The sequence below is a fragment of the Halichoerus grypus genome, chromosome 4, assembly GCF_964656455.1.
Source record: "Halichoerus grypus chromosome 4, mHalGry1.hap1.1, whole genome shotgun sequence".
NCBI lineage: Eukaryota > Metazoa > Chordata > Mammalia > Carnivora > Phocidae > Halichoerus > Halichoerus grypus.
The window spans coordinates 56,363,562-56,385,871 of record NC_135715.1 but is presented as its reverse complement, the minus strand read 5'-3'; the positions used below and the strand labels follow the sequence as shown (position 1 = coordinate 56,385,871).

At 39.9% G+C, this 22,310-nt stretch overlaps 1 protein-coding gene across 1 annotated transcript in view; it reads left to right on the top strand.

The window, feature by feature from the left end:
- HTR2A (5-hydroxytryptamine receptor 2A) overlaps positions 1-22,310 on the top strand; it is a 58,354-nt gene that overhangs the window by 2,652 nt on the left and 33,392 nt on the right. The window contains exon 3 of the mRNA XM_078070370.1: positions 1,931-2,131. Coding sequence (XP_077926496.1) covers positions 1,931-2,131 — 201 coding nt within the window. The remainder of the gene's footprint in view (positions 1-1,930; positions 2,132-22,310) is intronic.

Genomic DNA, 22,310 nt, shown 5'->3' with positions numbered 1-22,310 from the left:
AGCTAGAAATACATTATGATCTTTGTAAACGGGGATTTTCTGGCCAAGTCTTAAGGGCTAAAATTATATACATACATATATTACCCCAGCGCTGAGGGGTATGGAGGAGGAAGGAGATGGGCAATGAAGAACAGGTGCCAGTTTGCACGGGGTCGATACTGCTCCTTGCAAGGCCAACCTCCGTTTGACCACTCAAATGTCACACCAAGATGATTTCATCAAATTTGCTCGTCATTTCCCAGACAGGCTGCAGAGGTTCTCGCTTCCTAAGACCCGACCCCCGCCTCAAAGGCAAACTCCGGGAGTGATGCAGGGCTCCCAGAGGTCCTGACAGGGAACCAAAACCACTGCCAGAGGCGGGGGTGACCCCAGTTGCAGGGGGGGAGCAGGCACCCTTGAGCTGGGTTAAGAAGGTAGGACCTGGCCGCTGCCTCCCGCTCGGGGTGCAACGGCGCCCCCTGGCGGCGGCCGCTCCGCACGCAGCCAGTTCCAGCCAGAGTTGCAACTCTCCCTGGACTGGTCCTCTCTCACCCCGCAGGGTAAGGAAATGCCCCCTCCCTATCCCTGCTTCGGAAACCAGACTGTGGCCCGACCTCGGCTGCCTCTTTGCAGAGAAAACTCCAAGGGCCAACATCAGTTTCGACCAGGCAGCGTGTGACTTTAAGTTAGGCTTGTATCCTGCACCCTTTACTTTCCTCAATATAGGTGGTGGCATTTTGGTAGAGTATACTTGCAAACGTGGAACTTGTTCAGCTCTGTCGGTCTGGACTATCGTAAAGAAAAGGAGATCTTTATGATTGCCTTCTCCCTCGTACTCAGATGTAATATCGCTTATACAGTTACCAAAGCTAATTTGGGTTTATATAACCATTTGATCCCTTTTAAAACAAAAACAGGAACTTAGAATATGCATTAAGGGCCTCCTGCAGTGCTCTTCATTTTGGGATCATCAGGAGAGCTCTGGAACACTTTATTTGGGGCCCACCTCCTCCTACCCTCCCTGAGCACCGAGACCTAGAGAAAAAGCTCTCCGGCTGAGTCTCAAGTGCAGCCAGGGCTGACAACCACTGCTGTAAGCAGCTGTTGCCAAAGTGTCATCCCTGGACCAGCAGCACCACCTGGAAACTTGTTAGAAATGGCAATTCTCCTGCCCTGTTGCAGTCACAAAATCAGCACCTCCAGGTGGGGTCCAGCAGTACCATTTTAAGACCCTACCTCGGAGACTCTGAGGCCCGCTGAAGTTTGAGAACCACTGCCCTGAAACACTCATCAGGACAAGAATGCCAGGCTTTTCTGCGTATTCCCCCCCGCCAACACACACACCCCAAATTTGAGTTGAACCCCTAAAGCAATTATCTTTCATTTTTCCAAAAAATATTCTCCATCTGGACTTGTTAATCATTTATTCATTCACACCAACAGCATTTATTGACAGACCACTAAATGACATCACTGTGCAAGACTGAGCAGTTATAGTGATTAAGAGGTGGGCTGAACCTCAGGGAACCCAAAGGATGTCAAAGATATGAACAAGTAAAGGCAGTGTCCTATAAGAGGCGCTTTAATAGAGGAGCTCCAACGACATCGAGGCTTCTAACTCATTAAAAACAAAGAAAAAAGGTAGATGTTGTTAGGGGACACACAGCAAGAGAAACCCTGAAGACAACCCAAGCTTACTACAAAACACTGGCATAGGATTCCAACCACAAGAAATTTCTAAACCCTGTGTTCATCAGCTAGTAGGATCTTATCGTTGTTCAGTACAATTGTTCTGAGGCTTTTTAAAATCTTGAAAATATCTGGTGTTGCCCTTTGCAACTTCCTGTACCTCTCCCCCCACCCCCCGAATGGAAACACTTCTGGCAGGGTCGGTTCCACACACCATGGGAGGCCTGATATCCCTTATTAACGCTAACCTTCTGCATCCCAGGTTACCGGTGGCCTCTGCCTAGCAAGCTCTGTGCGGTCTGGATTTACCTGGACGTGCTCTTCTCCACGGCTTCCATCATGCACCTCTGTGCCATCTCACTAGACCGCTACGTTGCCATCCAGAACCCCATCCATCATAGCCGATTCAACTCCAGAACAAAGGCCTTTCTGAAAATAATTGCTGTTTGGACCATATCAGTGGGTAAGTGGGTATAGGGTTTCAGGGGCTTATTTGAAATAACTGTTGATGACTTCCAAAGAGACTCGTTCTGTTTTGTTGCACGGAAACCTGACACCCTGACTCTATGGGGGTTTTGTTATTGTCCTCTCTAGGTTGTAATGTAGTAATTATCAGATTTGCTTTAGGAAGAAAAAGTATTAATGTCACTGGCTGACAATGTAAGTTTGCACAGTTAAGAACATATGTACCTACAGAGCCAAAATTAGAAATAACTGTGCCATAGCCCCTTCCAAATGCTTTTTCCACATCTCACACTTTCAAATTCGCTACTCTAAATCTTGAGCTTCCCCAGAAACCCCCACATTTATCATCACTGGACTTGTTGCCAGTTTAAGATGGCAGATCCCCATGCTGGAGAATACACAGCTTCCGGAGGTTGGAGAAAGGTACCAGGTGCTGTAACTCAGAGGCAGAAGGGGAGGACAGAGGAAGGTGGCAGGACTAGCTCAGGGGCAAGGCATTTCCGCCTGCCCAGTGCCTCGGTAACTCCTCTTGTTAGGTCACCACACACAAGATTTCAACCCACTTCACTTGCTTTGATTACACATTCACCTCTCACCAGTATCGATCTCCTGTCACGCACACTCAACAGGCAGGAAAGCCCAGGTAATGGGAGCCAAAGGGGCAGCTCCCAGGTAGTTAAGTCAATGGCACCTGTCACCTCAGCAGGCTTGGTTTGTAACCAAAAATTCCCTGGGATTTGTTTTAAGGTTACAAAGCTTTCAGGCAAGAACACTGCACCTGCTTATGGCCACATAGGTTCCAGCATCTGCTAACACGAGAGAGACTGTGGGATTTGATGGCAGGCTTGATACCAAAAACTTGAGTCTTTGTAATAAAAATCCAAGTTAATAGCAAATGCAATAGGATATTTTGTGTTTTTCAGTTCCTATTGCTTGCCCTGCTGCTAAAGATGTCCTCTGCAGAGTAGGCAACTCCATTTTACGGATGAACAAACTGGGGTTCAAGTGAAATGACCCAAACAAGACCCCACAGCTAGGAAATAGGACAGTGCCAATTTTATGATGGAAATGTTAACAAATTACATTTGCAGGATTTTCAAAGTTTTGAAGGGTCTTACCTGGTTTCCATTTTAAACTTCCTAGTACAGGTTGAGGTGGATAGAAGAGATTATGCTTATTTGATCAGTTAGGGAACCAGAGCATAGAGAAGTTTTGGGGCTTGCTGGATCAGCTCTCCAACTAGTGACTGGGCTAGGACTCCAAACTTCTGGCACCAAGCCATGTGCTTACTGCTGCATGACCACTTTCTTTAGGAAACCATTTTTGCTCCCCCCGCCAAAAAAAAATGCAGCTTGTGGTTTCTGGGCCCATGCGATCTCAGACTCTTATTAGGAGCAAGAGAATGAAGGACTAGTGGCTCTCCATCCCAGCTGCACCTAAGAACCCCTGTGGAGCATTGTGATTTAATTGGTCCATGGTAGGGTGACTAAGGTGCAACCAGGGTTGAGGACCACTGAAACACATGTGATTAGCAAAGGTGGCCAATAATGCAAACAAAGCAAATCATGCTATAGTCAGGTTTATTCTAGTTTTACCTTTGTACACAGTCCCATTGGTGAGACACATGCTGGGAGCATCACCCATCTTTTACCTTCTGCCATACTGACACCCCTTGCCCCATCCTAGTAAAGCTCAATAGCACTAGGCTATTTCTGGGCTGTTTCAGAGCAAAGACAACCAACCCACAATGTTTAAAGCATCTTACAGAAAATAAACTGTAGATAAGGTGCACAGGATGACATCACTCCATTCAGCTATCACTCCAGGAGACAGGCAGGATGGAATGGTTGTGGGGGTGCTAGGAAGAGCTATCAATTTGGCCATACTTACAACATAGCTACTACGTGCTTAGTACTAAATATATCTAAGATGAGTAAGATCTGTATTTGGAGGCCTCCAACAATGTGGTGGAGGAAGGCAAATAAGGAAACAAAAGAGCTAAGGTTACATACCTAGGCTCTATACCACAAGTCTGAGATATAAGGCTGAGGAGATGGCAATTGGGAAAGGCTTTTTAAAAAAAAAAAAAGTTCTAACCAAGAGCCTGAAGGTACTTATCACAAACATTCTGAATTTTCTCCTAGTTTCCACTTCTGTTTTACATTTACTTAGTCCAGATGGAATTTTGTGTATACAATCTAACAGGTTCTTCTATCAATGAATACAGCCTGAAAAGCATCTATTGATATATCAATAAATTGATGACAAACTGATATTTTTTCTTGATAGATTGAATTTGAACTGCCCTTGCATTCCTGAAATAAATTCATAAATGAAATCGGTTTTGGAGGACTTTGTTGGTTTATCATTCTTACAAGGTTTTTTTTTTTTTTCTTCCTTTTTAGCTATGTTAAATTGGAGCATTACTATTTTTTTCTCTGTGGTCTTCAAATATTTAAATAGGAATGTTCTTAAATAAATAGGAATGTTCTTTAGAGATTATATAGAACTTAGTTCTAAAGTTCTCTCATCCTGGTATCTTTTTAAATGTTCTCTTTAATTACAACTCTAAACTTTCTTCAGTGGTTTCTTACAATTTCTACCTTGTCTTGGGTTATTAGCTACGTAGAAAGTTGAAATCATCTTTTATATTGATTCTTCGTTACTAAATGCAATTCTTGCCTTTACATCTACTTCATCTGATATTAGTATAGCTATGCCAGCTCTCTTTTGGTCATTTTCTGAATATTTCTTATTCCGTCTTACTACTGTCACTTCTGATTTAATATTTAAAGTATATTGCTTATAAGCAGCACAAAGGTTTTTTTAATCCAATCTATCTTTTAATTGGAATATTTACTCCATTTATATTTAATGGAGGCCATAGTATTTGGGTTTAAAATTACCCTGTTACTTATTTCTTTTGTCCCATTTGTTCTATATTCTAGTTTCTATCCTTGCCTTATGGCCTGATCAAGAATTCATTGTTACCCTTTATAAGCTTGTTATCCATGCTTTTAAATCCTTGTGATTTTTTTCTTTAACCTAATACAGTCTAACAAATTTTATCATTTCTTAGATAATGGAAAAACCTTGGAATATTTTAACTCCATTTTTCCCTATCTTTCATGTTATTTTTTCCTATTGTCTAATTTTAAGTAACCTTTTAAAACCCATAGGACATAAGTGTTCTACTCACTATTTCCCACATATTGATCCTTTCTGTTGCCTTCCATTGCTTTTGTCATTTCCATGATTCTGCCTGTCATTTCCATGATTCACAGTCCTTGCTTCTGAATTTTAGAGTAACCATGTCGTTTTCTTTCAGCTTGTTATTCTAAACCTCTTTGCCTTCATTTTAAGCATATTTTTTTGCTCAATATACAACTCAAGGTTTCAGGTTTTCTGGCCATTTAGAAGGGGTATTCCAAAGTTCTAGCTTATAGAATTTTGTTTGATAATGAGAACTCAGCTGTCAGACTTAGCAGTGTCCCTTAGAAACCACCATCTCTTGCCACCCTTTACTGCTTTAGGATTTTTTTTCTTTGTATTTTAGCAATTTTACCATGAATGTGCCTAGATGTCTGTTAGCTTTGTGTTTGTCCTGCATGGTGTTTATATTCATTCCTTCATTTGTTTACTCAATGTCTTTCGTTCATTTAGCAACATTTTTGGCCATTATCTTTTCAAGTGTTGCTCCTGCCACATTCTTTCTCCCCAACACATTTCTTGGACTCCAGTTTCACAGATGGTAGAAATGTTACCCATGGTTATGACTCAAATAACTTTTCTACATTTTTCACCTTTAAGTCTTTAGTCCAGGTAGTTTTACTCCTTTATCTTCTGGATTATTAATCCTCTCACCAGCTACTTCAAATTTGCTGCTCAACAGATGTGTTGTAGCCTTAATAGGTCACTGTATTTCTAGTTTTAAAATTCCCATTTTAGGGACGCCTGGGTGGCTCAGTCGTTAAGCGTCTGCCTTCGGCTCAGGTCATGATCCCAGGGTCCTGGGATCGAGCCCCACATCGGGCTCCCTCCTCTGCGGGAAGCCTGCTTCTCTCTCTCCCACTCCCCCTGCTTGTGTTCCCTCTCTCGCTGTGTCTCTCTCTGTCAAATAAATAAATAAAATCTTTAAAAAAAAATTTAAAAAAAAATAAAAAAAAATTAAAAAAAAAAAATTCCCATTTTATTGTATTTAGTTCTGAAATAATTCTCCATATTTTCATCTGTTTTCTTAAAGGTTAATCACAGGTATCTCGACAGCTGATTACCTGGGATATTCTATTTTCTGGGGTCTTTTCCCCTTGGACTGTTAGTACACCTGGTAATTTTTTTTTTTTTTATTGAATACCAGACACCATAAGAAAAAAGAAACTGTTAATATTCTTGTTCAGAGAGGTGTTCCTTAGCTTTAGCAGCCAAGTGCAATTAAATCCCCTTAATCCAGTCAGGGATTGAGCTTATTTTAGGCTGGCTTTTCATAAGCACTGTTTTTTAGTTTATCCTTACACTTAGGGTATATTCCTTCATTTTTTTCAAATGAAAGCCTGAGGTGTTCTCCATTTTGAAGAACTCCGAACTCCCACCCCCTCAGCACTACAAGACTGCTACTGACTCTTCAGGTATTCAGCCTCTCAGTCTATCCCTCTAACAACCTGGTAAATGACTAAATGGGAAAAGGGGCTCCTACTAATACCTTCCTTCCCTTCACTCCAGAATCTTAATTCCTGAAATCCCGGCTACCTTGGTAGCCCTAACTTCAATTTTTTCTCTAACCCCTGAGACAAGGTTTTGGGCCTTGAGTTCTGCCTTATTTGAAATTAGTATTACCATACCTCTTCCCCATTTGAAATTCTCCCTTGCATCTTTTCTCATCTCTTCATTTTTGTCATGTCTTTGTTCCTTTCATATTTTTTTTTAAGATTTTTTTTTTTTATTTGAGAAAGAGCATGAGAGAGAGCACAAGTTGGGTGGGAGAGAGGCAGAGGGAGAAGCAGACTCCCCGCTGAGCAGGGAGCCCAGTGTGGGGCTCGATCCCAGGACTCTGGGATCATGACCTGAGCCAGAGGTGGACACTTAACAGCCAGCCACCCAGGCACCCCATATATTTTCACATTTTTAAAACACAATTTTCCTACCTCTGCCTTTTGATAAATTCATCCTATGTTACTATCACAATTAACAAAAATCAATTTTATTCTTCCCATCTTCTATTTCATATATTTTCTAACAGTTCATTTACCTTATTTCATGCATTTACTGACTTGTCCAAGGTCATTCTTTCCTTAACCCCATCCCAATCGGTTTGAATTATTTGGCTTTTCCATTCCTTTTATTATTGCAGTCCCATCCCAAATAATTGCACTGATATTTCTATTAGAAGATCATAAATAATCAACTAGGTTGTATTATTTCCTCATTCACCGAGTCCCAATTTAGACTTCTCCATAATTTTAAAATAACTTAATAGTGCAATAGCTTTTTAAGCAAGTCAAAGAAATGCACAAACTATAAAGATATAGACATTGCTTACTACATGAGAAAGTTTTATGGCTAAAATCAATATAAGCCAAGTCAAAAGAAGGTTTCAGTGTGTATGAACAGACCAAGGGTTGATGTTCCTAACATACAAGGAGTACCTACATTTCAATAAAAAGACAATTCAATGGGGAAAGAAACCTGAACATGAACAGAAACATGAAATGGACAATAAATGCTGAAAAGCAGACAACAAATGGACTGGAAAATGCTTAGTTTAACAGTCACGGAAATGTAATTTAAGACAATGCATTACCATTTTTCATCTGATTGGCAAAATTAAAATAAGTGAAAACACCCAGAGTGATGCCCTATGTATGCTCTTATTTGTGAATATGATTTGTTCTTGGACAGTGTAGCCAAAGTTGTTAAAATTTGACTTACCAATCCTACCTCAGACTGTCCTACAGAAAAATAAAAGTAGATGTAAGGACATTTAACTCAGAAGTCTTGGAAAATAGCAGAAAGATTGGATTATGGTTCACTGTATTGTTTTTATCCTAATTACAGAACATTTTATAGCTCTTAAGAATATTGAGGTGGGGTTATTGGATACTCTACTGGAAAAATGTCCATGATGTAAATGCAAAAATCAAGATTTCAGGGTGGTATGGATGGTCCAAGCCCATTCTGGTAAAATAGGAATAATTCATGTAAATCTGTTAGCAGGAAGAATCTGAGGACTTCACATTTGTCAAGAAGGGGAAATTAGAAAAAAACAGATTGTTATGTTTTCCCCTGTAGCCTTCTGTATAGTTTTGTCACAAATATTATAAATGCATCATTTTTGATCATCATAACATCTGTGGTGTGGGAGAGAAGGCTTCATGGAGAAGGTGGATGACCTTCCAAGTCTGCTAGGATCTAACAAATGGCAACCTTGGGAACCACAGCCTAGATGACTCAAGTTTTCCTGCACTTGGTATTTCTGAAATTTGCTGCTGCATCCCCCTGCTTACTGCTACCAGCTTGGTCATTTTACTGTTGCCAAGGCTTTCATCCAATTCTGAGGAAAATGAACATAATTACAAATCAAATGTACTTTCTATTTGTGAGCTCTGAGTAAAGAGCTGATGACAGAAAGACTGACGCATTAGATTAAGAATGAATCTAGGATTTTCTGGATTTCATCATCCTTTCATAAACCCAATTCCCATGATCAGAGGTAACCATGACTTCACTACAATATAAAAAATGAGCAAACGCTTTCCTCACAACGATTGCCTTGCTAACATCATGTAAGAAAATACTTTATTCCCTATCTTTAGCAGGTAAAGGTACAGATTAGATAAAGTGAAAAGGACTATTTTTCACATTGTCATAGGACAGGCAAAGACCCCAATTAAAATTTTTTTCTTCTATTTCAGAAATATATTTGCAGCTCATGGAGTAATTTTTGAAGTATCACAAGTCCAGATAGCCTTGAGGGGGGAGGGGAAAAAAATTCTATTCATGACTACTATTCTCTACATTACCACTACTTTTGTAATAGGATAAAAACAAGCTGTCACATTTATTCAGAACCTTTGTCTTCACAAACGGACACGTTTGCATAAATCCTCAGTTGAATGCTTAGGTCACCAGGTACAACTCTTGCCTTTAGGCACGTCAGAAATTTACTGTCTTAGCGCAGATTTATAAAGAAACTTTGAAGGACAAAGAAGAAACTTTGAAGAATAGTGAACTATGCTTAATTTTTTTTTTATAGAGGACTTTGAGCATCTTTTTGTCTATCAACAAATTTCCATTTTGTATAGCTGATTGGTCATAAATCTTGTTTATAAGCTAAATGTCTGGAGTCAGATTATCTGGCTCTGTCGCTCCTAAGCTGTGTGACATAGGGCAAGTTACTAACCTCTCTACCTTAGGTTCCCAATGAATAAATTTTAGTAACAGTACCTATGTCATGAAGTTTACTGATTGAGTAAATATGGGGTTTGTGTCATAAGCGTTATAACATGTAAACTTTTCTGTAAGGTTCTTGGTTTCTTCCTAACAAATTAGCAGGATTAGCTTCTTGTCTGTTTTCACAATTTATCTAGGTATTCCCAATGTGTTACTAGTCATTTGACATTGGTGGGTTTTTCCACATGAATTTTTGTTTTTATAGGATTTTTTTTATGTATGTTCTTTAGGTTTTCTGAATTTTGAATCATTACTGAGCTTGCCTTTCCCACTAGAAAGTTTAAAAAAATCTTCCATTACTTTTATAGGTTTTATATTATAGTCTTTGAACCACTTAGAATTTAACCTGTGATCTTATTCTTTCTACACAGCTACTTATACCATTTCCCCACTGATTTGATATGCCACTTTATCATAACCCAAGTTCCCAAATATATTTGGGTTTATTTCTGGACTTGTTCTGTTGATCAGTTTACTCTTACCCAGAATATACTTTCAGTTGAGAATATATAATGGCATTACCTTAGATCAACTCTTTCTCAGACTTTTCATGACCATTTTCATGTGCTTTGAGTTTTAGAAATCAGCTTCTATCTAGTTTCTGAAAAATAAAATGGTTTTATTGAAACCCCATGTAGTTTTATAAGTCAACTTTCTAGACCTTTTGGGTGGCATACCTGTGTACTTTTTTGGTCTTTTCTATTTTTGTGTGTTTGTGAGCACTCATTCTATGTAGAACAAAGTGAATGTACATAAACAAAAACAAGATTTTAGCATTTAGAATTTTAAGTAACATGCAATTTAAGTCCAAGAATAGTGAACTATGCTTAATTTTTCTATCATATACTATCTTCTGAAAGAAATACTTGTAAAAATACAAAGTGAATCAGCTGAATAAAATGTGCTTAAATCCAGTGTTCTGTTGGCCTTCATGCCTGAGGGAATTCCCAGCTGAAACAAAGTATATGGAGTCGTCCTAGGATTCTCTCCTCTGGGACCTGTCAGGTTTATGCCCAACTCCCTTATTGCCAGGAGTCAACCAGCCTAGGAAGTAGAGTCCAGAGATTCATCAAGCAACCAGGACAGGAAACAAATGGGTTACCTCTTTTCCACTGCTGGGAGATCATAATGTAGGCTAGCACCTAGCAGGACACAAAGGCAAACTTGAGGAATTAATCTAACTTTTCTTTTCTCTTGGTTTCTTGATTCATTCTCTTTCCTGGGTGAGGCAAAAATGGCCTTTTTTTCTTTTTGCTTCCACCATGTGGCAATGTCCTATCCAGAAGGCTAGGAAGGAGCTCTGGGCACCATCTCAGTCTGCAGGGGAGTGGGCCAGTATCTAGGAGCAGGGATGCTAACAGCCACATGGAGATTGCAGTCCTTCCCAAGAGTATCATGGCACCAGACAGCTGCTAAGTGGCCGGCCACACTGTCACAGCCCTGAAACAAAGGCTCTGCAGAGCCACTACCCACTCAGCCCACCGTCTCTTAGCTCTTGGAGTGCCATGGTCCTTTCCCCTTCTGCCCATAGGTGCAGAATGTAGGGACCTCTCCCATGCTAACCAGCACTTCATACTTAGAAACATCATAGAAAGGCTATGCTTTTGGAGGACACATCCTTGGTTGTCCTTCAGCACACTTGCCCATGGGTAAGAGGCCATTTAATGGCCCATGTAGCTCAAAAGCTGCCAGAATGACAGCTGACTTCTTTCTGCATGGCAGACTCAGCCATAGCCATAGCACAATATGCTCAATAAAACAGCACTTAGCATAAATTCTCCAGGGCTACTGGAAACTGGTGAGAAAAATTAAGAAGTGATTTGGTGGTAAACAAGTGCTCTATGCCTTGTCAGTCTGCTACTTTGGCATGCTTCATGGACTTTTTTGCTCTTTTGATCATTCTCTCAAGGAAAATGAGGAAGGAAAGGAGGGGCAGGACTGAGAATTTTGTTACTTCCGGATATTGAGAGCAGAGGACTAGCATCCATATACTGCCCCTTCCTGCCCACGGGCCGTGCAAGTTATGGTACCTGCAAGTTATGGAGCCTTCCACTTTCTCCAGATCTAACCATCCTTTCTGGGCTAGAAGGTAGGAACCCTCAAGTCAGGGGCTGTGGTAGATCATCCGATAGGTTATCACCAGCACCCTTCATATCCTAGTACTTGTTCCTTCATTGGCCTAACAAAACCTCAACCCTGGATCACTCAGACCACCACCCCTTACAGTTACTGCACCCACATAACCAACAGCTGCTGGAGAAAGTCTCATACTGAATCACATGGTGCCACATTCCCTGGTTTCCAACTTCGCCTGCCCTTTGTTATGGTCCGTCCTTTGGTCTGTCCCTAGTGCAACTTTCAAGTTTTTTCCTATTTACTTTTCTCAACCTCAGACCTTTATTCTCCAACTAGAAGGCCTTATCCCATTCTCCTCTATGAAAAGGCCATTAAAGCTAATTACCCTTTTCCCTACTTTTACTTTCCAATTCTTTCAATTTCCAGTTTCCAAACAGGCATGCCAGGACCATCCACGTTCTTCTGTACTTTGTCTCTTCTTCCTGTCCTTCCCCAAAGTATCTTCAAAATCCTCCCCATCCATCTCTGATTTATGTTAACTCCCCTAATGATTCTACCCTTGCTTGCTGCATTTTGTCACATTGTTCACACCTCAAAGCACCATCCAGCTTTGGCTGCCCTTTTTACTGTTCAAGGTCACCAAAGCCTTCCTGCTTCCTAGTCATATCTAGGAGACTCTAATAATGTACTCAAGTAATACAAGAGTACTTTCTCAATGTGAGAATCTAGCAGCTCAGACTACAGAGCATGCAAACTTGCCCTTCATCCCTCCTGCCTTTCCAGACCAGCACCCAATCTGTGCTAACCCAAACCTCACCATTATCATTCAGTGCAGAGTACAAGCAGGAGAGGAGCAAGTGAGTCGTACCAAGCAAAGCTCCCTCAGATTTCAGCCCTTTGAGAATGCCTCAGTCCCCTTTCACTTGGATATCCTTTGACTCAGTTTGCTCTTCAAACTTTTGCTGCAGCTTCTCTTGTTTTGGCCCTTCTCGTTGTTTTTTCTAAACGATCTACTGTCCTCCATTTGTGAATTACTAATAAGAGCACATTCTTTTCTTGGGTTGTTCTAGTTGATTGTGACCAATGCATTTTGTTTAATCAGTGAAAGGAACTTCAGGATCATATACACACGTCTGGACATGGTCCTGATTCAAAAATATTTCTTTCCTTACTATCCTTTTATGTATTTAATTCTATGGATTAATCACTTTCAATACTATCTCTTTTTCTCTGTTCCTTTATTAACTCCCAAATGAACCACTGAAGGTTTATACGAGGAACCGTATTTACAGGCTACATTCAAATGGTTAAGATGTGACCAATTCCCACCACATTTAAGGAAACCACCCAGTTTACACGTTTGATATAGGAACTTTGGAAATCATCCAGGATACAGAAACCCACAGTCTGTTTATTCAGGGGTGCTTTTTACTTCTGATACAGCAATTAACCCACCTGTGTTTTTTTAAAGGTTGATTATTAAAATTTCATTTCATCCAATGAAAGATAACTCAAGCCTGTCTGGAAGAAAGTTGATCTTTTTTGTGGTCTTGTTTGGTCCACTGGTTGTGTCTTTGTTTTAGGCACTGGCTACTGAATCCCTGGTAAATGCCCATGATGTACCATAAACCATGTATCTGTGGTTCCTCTAATTCAAGGGAAAGGAGAGATTCCTCTTATATCTCCCAGCACCTTCCTGTACAATTCTGCCAGCATTCTATCATGACTCTAGCCACTCTATTCCAGCATCACCATTCTTAGATGCAAATTCACCAACCATGCCCTATCATTCTGGTTTAACACACATGCTCCCCACATATACTTGAAGACACTATTTCTTTGGATTTGTCTCCTAAAGCCATTTACCAAGGAATCAGACACCTAGGAGACAAAGTAGGAGAGTATTTAGCCATACATAGGAGCTCCATTATGCTGTTTGAATGAATCAAGTACATGAATGAGAAAAGGAGGAAGACGTGGAAGGAAGGGATAGGGAAATAAAGGGAGGGAGAGAAATAAGGTTTCTTGAGAGGCCCTTGTCACTTTTCCCCTGACAGGTCATCTTTAATATGTCCACCTATGCCCAGCTGTTTTATGTACAGGACCTCACTTGGCCAAGTACAGCAGATAAAGGTTTGCATACACATCTCTAGAGTAGCTTTTTCAGTATTCAGATTTAATGTCTGTTTCCATAACAACAGGTTTGGCAAGGCTGGTTCACAGAAGCTAAGAATGAGATACATTCCATGAGAATTTCACTAACTTCAGGCAAAAACTAAAAGTCACACTTTTGTCTTTTCAGTAACTTGGTGCTTTAAACTCAGCAGGAGAGCGCCTTAAGTCAAGCAAGAAATATTTTTCATTAATGAGGTTTCTTTTTTGACTGTTCACATTTCTCAAAATTGAGAGCAGTTACAGAACAGTGTTAACAGGGAATGTTCCTCAGGGGAATGGAAAACTTTCAGATTCTGGTTAATGGTCTTCAGAACCACCCCCACCCAGCCCTTTCCTCAGTGAAAGGTCTTAGCCGCCACTTGTTCACCTGCCTATTTTGAGTGAGGTATTTTGTCGTTTAGCCAGACATTAAGAGTGTTAAAGAAAACTGGAAAAACTCGAATAAGACTAAACTGTAAAAGTAAAGTATTTCTCTAAGCATCCCTAAGTAACCATCCTATCAGTTTCTGAAACCATGTGAAACAGACAAAAGTGATAACCCATAACTGAAGACCATTTATTTCACCCTTGGATGAAAACTTCCTTTGTGTCTGTGAAGGACTTTTCTGTAAGGAAACAATGGAAGCACAGTAAAAATTACTGTAAAATGCATATGCTTAGAGCCATTCTCAGATAATCTTGTTCAATAGAAATGGAGAAGCCCCGGAATTGGAATACCTCAAGAAGCACTGCCTGAACTATCAGTTTAGAATTTAAATTTTTTAATGTATATTCTCATGAACTGTATTTCATATTCAAGATTTCAGACTTGTACATTGCATGTACATGTATTTTTAAGGAACCATGTAAGCATTTCTACTAGAAGTACACAGCTGCTCAACCATGCAGAACATACCAGGCTTTTAACTTAAGGGTAGGGAGGAGCCATGTCTTACTTGTCTGTGTTCTTCATCCCTAGTACAGTAGGTGTTCAATAAATGTTTGCAAAACTGACCAGTAATGAGCCAATCCTGGTTTCTTCAATTTTCATTTCAAATTGGTCAAGGTAATAAAGTACCTTCTCACATAAAGGAATATCATGATGTTTGAAAGATAGCACTGCCCCATCAATAACCCTACCAGAATTAAAGAGGAAAAATACAACTAAGATGACCAACTAATTTCCCTGGAGCTCTTTTGAAATAGTTTAGAAAGTCTTAAGTCTCAATGAGATTTGTCTAGAATACCTAAAACTGTCAGCAAGCCTCTGAACAAAGATGTTTTTATTCTAGTAGCAAAGAATTCTATTTCTAGGTCTCCAACCTTCAAAATCATACTCAGAACAAGTTGGGTGTCAAAATACGGAGAAAAGCACTGAAACCTCCTACTGGCCTGACCTAAGTAGTGTTATCCGCAACTCCTATCTGTTCACCTACCTGGAAAGTTTACCAACTCTTCATAATTATTTTGAAATAGGGATGGTTCACTGGGTGAATAAACTAATTCCTAGACTCTACGTAAAGAGTAACACTAAACAGCCTATCTTCAGAATGATTTGCTTTTTCTTTTTCCATAGTGGTTGAAGGCAGAGAAGACAGTTGATTTAGCAACCCAATCAGTGGCTCAGCAGCCTGAAACAGGGTAGAAATAGAAATAGAAATAGACCAGGTGAGGGCGCCTGGGTGGCTCAGTTGGTTAAGCGACTGCCTTCGGCTCAGGTCATGATCCTGGAGTCCTGGGATCAAGTCCCACATCGGGCTCCCTGCTCGGCGGGGAGTCTGCTTCTCCCTCTGACCCTCCCTCCTCTCATGCTGTCTCTCATTCTCTCCCTCGCAAATAAATAAAATCTTAAAAAAAAAAAAAAAAGAAATAGACCAGGTGAGAACCAACAAGTCAAAAGGTTTTTGTTCTTTTTTAACCCATCCCCAGTTGCAAGTAGAATTGAATAGACAACAATCATAAAAGAAGGTAGGGTCTTATGATTGATTTCCCTTTGTTTTTCAGGTCAAAATTGACCTGTTTAGTTCATGGGCTTTTAACAGATTTTTCACAAGGATAAAATAAGAAATCTGAATCAAATTGTTTTCATGGTTCTTTAGAAAGCTTTTTCCACATTAGTACATGCTAGAAGCTGAAAGTCCAATTCCTCAAAGTTGAAATAATTCTCATAATGTAAAAGATCCTAAAAGTTGAAAGGGAGGAGAGAAGGAATGATGGGTTTGGTTAACTTAGTGGCAATAAACTAAACATTTTAGAGTGGTTTTGCAGCACCAAGCTCCTCTGTCCATAATAAATTGCCATTCAGAGTTCAGCACCAGGTAAGAAGCTGCTCTGGCAAGAGGAGCAGCGTATTGAGACGCAGGCAGCCTGGGCCATCGTCCAGCTTTTATGGGCACATGGGCTGGGTCCATTTCCTCACTTGTGAAGTGAGAAGTTTGGATTACTGAATTCTTAAACTCATGGTCAACTCTACAGTCCTATAGTCTAAACTGAACCCTCAAGTCTTGGTATTGAGAATATTTAGGGAGAGTCCAAGCAAAACTTAATTGGAATTTAACATCTCCAAACTACTACTTAGCTATACTTCATGTTAGACCAATTGAGATAAAATTCATCAGATTAAAATTGAGTATAATTGATATAGCTCCAAGATATAGCTCAAAACTCCAATTAATAGGTCACTATTAATAGAGACCCAAGGTATTGAGCCTGCCAAGATCTTTCAAGAACAGGAAAGATCATTAGCAATTTTAATCCTAGAACTATTTTCATTTGTCTCCCACATAGAACATATTTTAGCAAATAGCCTACATACGATTCTATATCATACTTTAACTTGTAATACATTTCTATTATTCCATTACAGGCTCTATTGTTAGGATTTTAATGGCTGCAATTTATTCCCTCATGTTGGTAAAGCATAATCTGTTAGCCATTCTCCCAATTCTGTTTCTAGTTTTGACTAGCAATAGTATATTCAAAACACTCACTTGGCATTTAGTAGCATTGGTTTATTCTGTCCTTACAGTCGGTTACATTTTAGTTTAGTCCTTTGTGTTTCACTTGCCTTTAATTTCCTCAGATATATTTACTTCAGTCCAAATGATCCCTTTACTTTTCTCCTGTTTAAGGAAGTCTGACCATTTTAGAAGTTGCTTTTCTTTTTAAAAAGTCACAAATGAAGGCAAGTACTTTAAAAAATTGTGGCAAAACAACCAATGTGCCATTTCACTATTAAGCTATGTAGTTCAGTGGTATTACATTCAGAATCTTGTACAACCATCACCACTATTCCCAAACCTACCATCCGAAGCAGAAACTGCATTAAGCAATTCTTTTCCATTCCCTCCTACCCCAACCCCTGTAACTGCTAATCTACTTTGCCTCTACAAATTGGTCTCTTACATTTCATAGAGGTGGAATTATATTTGTCCTTTCAGGTCTAGCTTAGGTTTTCAAGGTTTATTACACTACATATAAAACTATTCCTTCTTATAGTTCAATAGTCCATTGTAAGTACATTTTATTGATTTGTCTGATGGTGGACAGGAGTTATTTCTACCTTTTGGCTATTGTGAATACTGCTGTATTGAATGCTGGCATACAAGGATCTATTGGAGTCCCATTCTCAATTCTTTTGTGTATCTATCAAGGAGTGGAATTAGGTCATATTCTAGATTTACCTTTTCGAGTAACTGCTACATCGTCTTCCACAGTACCTATACCACTTTACATTTCCATCAGCAATGTAGAAGGGCTCGTTTCTCCACATCATCAGCCAAAGTTACCTTGCCTTTTTTTTAAAGATTTTATTTGAGAGAGAGACGGAGACAGAGTACAAGCAGGAGGCAGAGGGAGAGGGGGCAGACGACTCCCCAACCGAGCCGGGAGCCTGATGCAGGGCTCGATCCCAGGACCTGAAGATCATGACCTGAGCTGAAGGCAGACGCTCAACCATCTGAGCCACCCAGGTGCCCCTACCTTGCTTTTTATTGTAGCCACACTAGTAGTGTGAAGTGATATCTCGTTGTGGCTTTGATTTGTATTTTCCTAATGACTGTTTGACTTTTGTGTATCTTTGATGAAATTTCTTCAAGCCCTCCATCCACTTTTTAATTGGTATGTTTATCCTTTCATTTAGGAATTCTTTACATGTTCTAGATATAAGCCTTTCAGAGAACATTTGCAAACATTTTCTCCTCATAGGTTGTCATTTTCTTGATAATCAAAATTAAACTTGTGCACAGAGGGACATTAAGTCCAATTTACCTTTTTCTTCTGTTGTGTGCACTTTTGGTTCCCTATTTCCAACATTTTTTATTCCTTTAATCTAGCTTTCTTACTCCCTACATCTTCCCTAAGGTTTCTTTATCATCACAAGTTGTACTATTGTTAGTGATTTTATCAGTTATCAAGGATTAAAAGGATTTGTGAAAAATTGTTTTCCTGTCATTTAAAGTACTGAAATTCTGTGTGGCAATATTAATAGCAGTGAATAACTTCCATTTTTAGAAATGGCACTATTTCAGTAGCCAGTAAATGTTGATGTAGTTTATAAAGCACTTTTGGATGCTTCAAGGATGAAGAGCCACCCTGGGCTTCTTTGGGTAAGTGCCTGAAGATAATGAAAATGTAGTATAGAGGATAAAATAGGAACACAGTCAAATATGGGGAATTTAAAATATGCTACACCTGTGAGTACACTCAAAAGAACTAGGTATGATAATTAAGCATTTGATGGTGCTAATTCCTTCATTTAAAATGTAAAAGAATCCAACAATATTTTAGGCAGGTGTTAGTCTAATTCCTTCAGTTGGAGTCTGTTTTTGGTCATTTGGTGGATTCTTCCCAATACAGGATCTTCTGAATAGTTCTTTGTTCTTGGCCATGCATTCACCCTCAAAGACCTTGTACAAATGTTAAATCTCAATACCAAGTTGTCAGGGCTTTGCCTTCTATTTCATCTACAGATTGCATTTCCAGCCGCACAGCAGCCTTCAGTAATTCCATTCAGCTTGACTCTCTGACCCAGCTCTGGCAGCTTTGCACATCCAAGGATGTGGAGCTTTCAGATTATGCAAATATTATGTGCTTCCTGAAGTCTGACCTCTCTACAGAGAGGACATCCCCATGGTTTTAGAGAAATGGAAACAAAATGTTTGAAAATGGGAACAATTTCCCCTGATCGTCTCTTAAATTCATGATTTGTATTCTCTAGGTTTCCAATTGCCTAAGGAAACCAGCTACTTAAGAACTGACCATCTCTTTGCAGTAGACTGAGACAATTAATCTAAGGCAAGGAACCTGAGCTTAAACCCAAGTCCTTCATGATGAGCAGCAAGAAACCAGCCCCTTGTTCCAGATAGAGAGGTTACCGGTCATCCAAGGCTGTTCACTATTCAAACATTCTCAAAAAGATACTCTAGAGGAGCAGCAACTCAGTTCTGTGGAGAATCGTCTCCTCAGTTTTATTATTTTCCCTTTTAAAATTTTAATTCCAGTGTAGTTAGCATACAGAATTGTCTCCTCAGCTTTAAGCCATGTTGCACATGCATGTAGCAGGCTGTCACGATGTTGATATAAAATGACAAATGGTAAATGGTAAAACAAGAGATTAAGTGAAAAATGACAAGTTACCAGTCACAGGGAAGGGGACAAGATAATGGGGTTGCCTTTACTTTCTAGGATGAAGGCTAGTTAGTACCAACTTGTAAGGTAGATAAAGTATTTTAGATATAATCTATGCCAGAGACTTTGTCCACTCTAGATCTAGCATATAATAAGCATTTTCAGAGTAGCTGTTAATGTTATTAGTTCCAGGCAAGGGTTGTTTAGACTATATATGGAAACTAGTTGGTTAATATATAAAACTATACATAAAATATGTAAGAAACAAAAAACTAGTTTTTCTTCTATGCCTAGACTCAAACCTACTTAGAAAGCTTCTCCCCAGACTGGAAGTGAACCAACGGAACATGTACCTTCAAGCCTTTGCTCAAATGTTCATTTCCTGGTGAGGCCTACCTAACTTCTCCCCCAACCCAGAGAAGTTTTCACATTGTCCGGTCTACTTCCCACCCATTCTACCCAGCTTATTACCTTCTATTGTGTATTTTTTATCTTCAGCTTATCCCACTGGAAGCTATGTCCCATGAGGGTAACGGTTTGTAATCTAGTACACATGATGAATCTCCAGCCCCAAACAATGTGTAACCACCCACAGTCAATGCTCAGGAAATTTGCTTATATGAGAGAACGGAGGCCCAAAGAGATGAAGTATCTCAGCAGGATATCATAACAACGTAGGATTGGGACACAGATGCAGGTCTTCTGACTCAGTTACCATTTCCACTGTATGTCACTTACTTTGCTAGCCTCCCCCTGCCCCAGGCCTCTAGGTACATGTATGCAAGCTCTACCCAGGAGCTGAGACCCCCCAAGAAAGGGAGGGACTGTGAGGGGAGGCAGAGCCTGAAGGATGGGTCAGCTCTCCAGGTAAACAGACCACCTGACCCAACTGTATGTTTGGGTTAGCCTCCTGGGTTAGTAACAGATGCAGTTCTCTGAACTTTATAAAAGGTAAGCTTTCAGAAGTCTAATCTCTAAGTCAGGACTGCCCATAGGATTTTATATAGAATTTTAATCTACAAAGCAATTTCTAAAACTCTCCCAAGTGAATCCTCTTAGGATTCCCAGGATGTGGGCAAGATAGCAATAACAGAACTTGAAAATAATGAAGTATGTGAGAACGATAGCAGAAAGGCCTCATGAGATGGCTGGAAAGCCCAGAAAAGCTTACTTGGGTCTGAGCATCCCTACGTTCCCATCACTGCTAACTCTGAGGACTTTCACTCCAGTGTCTACATATCCTGCCGTCAGTGTCCTATACATAGGACTTATTTCCACTCCTAACACAAGTCTGTGTGTATAGATCCACATATACTCTTAAGTGACCCCAAGATTTCCCTTGAATCAAGTAGTTCCATAAAGCTATCCATCAAGTAGCCACCAGAAATGTGTGCTTTTTAAAACTTGAAGCTAAAAAATAAAATGTAATTCCTCACAGTGCTCACATTTTCAATGTTCAGTAGACACAGCGAAGGCTGTGTTGGCCAACACAGACCTAGGACATTTCCAATACAAAGTTCTACTGGACAGTGCCCTTCTAGATGTAACCCACGTGATACAGGACCATTTACAGTCTACATCTCAATCTGGTAGAGCTGTAATGGTTTCATGTGGCAGTCTGTTGGCAGCCCCGGTGTTAGAATTTGTGCCTAATAGCTCTTTGACACTTGATTTTCATGAACTTTGAGCAATTGTTTTATCTTGTCCTATGAGACTAGTAGTTTTCTCTTCCATCAGATCATACGCACTGACCTTCAGTCTTCAACAGCTGAGCCTCTTCCCTCCCCACCTGCAATAGTTTTTGTCAGCTAGCTGACAGTTCCTGGCCATGTGAGGCTTGGGACAACCTACTTTGCTATCCTCTCCTTTGATAGATCATAAAATTCTCAATGTCCCAATTAAAGTTAGATTACCTAGAAGGCCAGAAGATGGGGAAGGGTAGCAAAATGTATTCTAAGTAAAAATAGGCCAGATTCAGAGGTAGGATAACTCGGAATTTGGCAGTCATGGTTAACCCACAGACCATTCCCCTAACTTCCCTCAAAGTCTCCTTTGTTATTTGTAGAAGCATTCACATCTGCTGGAGGCCTGGGGGAATATTTTAACAGCATGAAGTAGAACTACATCGATTTTAGATCTGGTTGAGAAATTAAACTCAGATTCTCCCAACCCAGAAAACCTCTCCACGAAAGGTAACCAAGAGTTATTAATGAAGCAGCATTAGTCAGAATGTGCTCTGCATCACATCAACCTAGGAGTGCTGAAACCAGGAAATCGCACCGTTTTATATAGCCAGGCAGATGCAACCTGTTACCTATGTGGTCTCAAGTTCACTAGTCCTCCGGTTTAGAGGACTTACCAGCAACATCTGTCACATCAAGTCCGTCCTAGACTTACCTGGTAATTGGTGTGACCATCTGTGTTAGCTAACTAGCTGTATACAAATATAAATTTTTCATCTTTATGACCGAAGGTAGTTTTGCAACTCAGAGGGGGTTATCAGCCAAAGTCAGGGTCCCACCTTCCCACAGAACTTGGTAGATGTAGTAGCTCTTAATTACATTTCAAAAGGATGGCTCCCTGGTCCTAATTCTAAGCCCTACAATAGACTTGTAAGAAGACTTAAAACTCAAGGCAGAGGAAGAATTACAACTTTATAAAAGTGAACACCCTAAGAAAAAGGAGAGGGCAGGTCTCTCCCTTTTTCCTTATGACAATTAAGCCTTTTGATTTTCATTGTATTTGCCCTGCAAATATCCATAAGCAATAGGTTATTTCAAATTTGTATCCTCACTTAAAATGGAACCTTATCTAATTGTTGGGAAAGTAAACCTGGATTAAACAATCTAAAGTGCATATTAATTTTTTCTCTC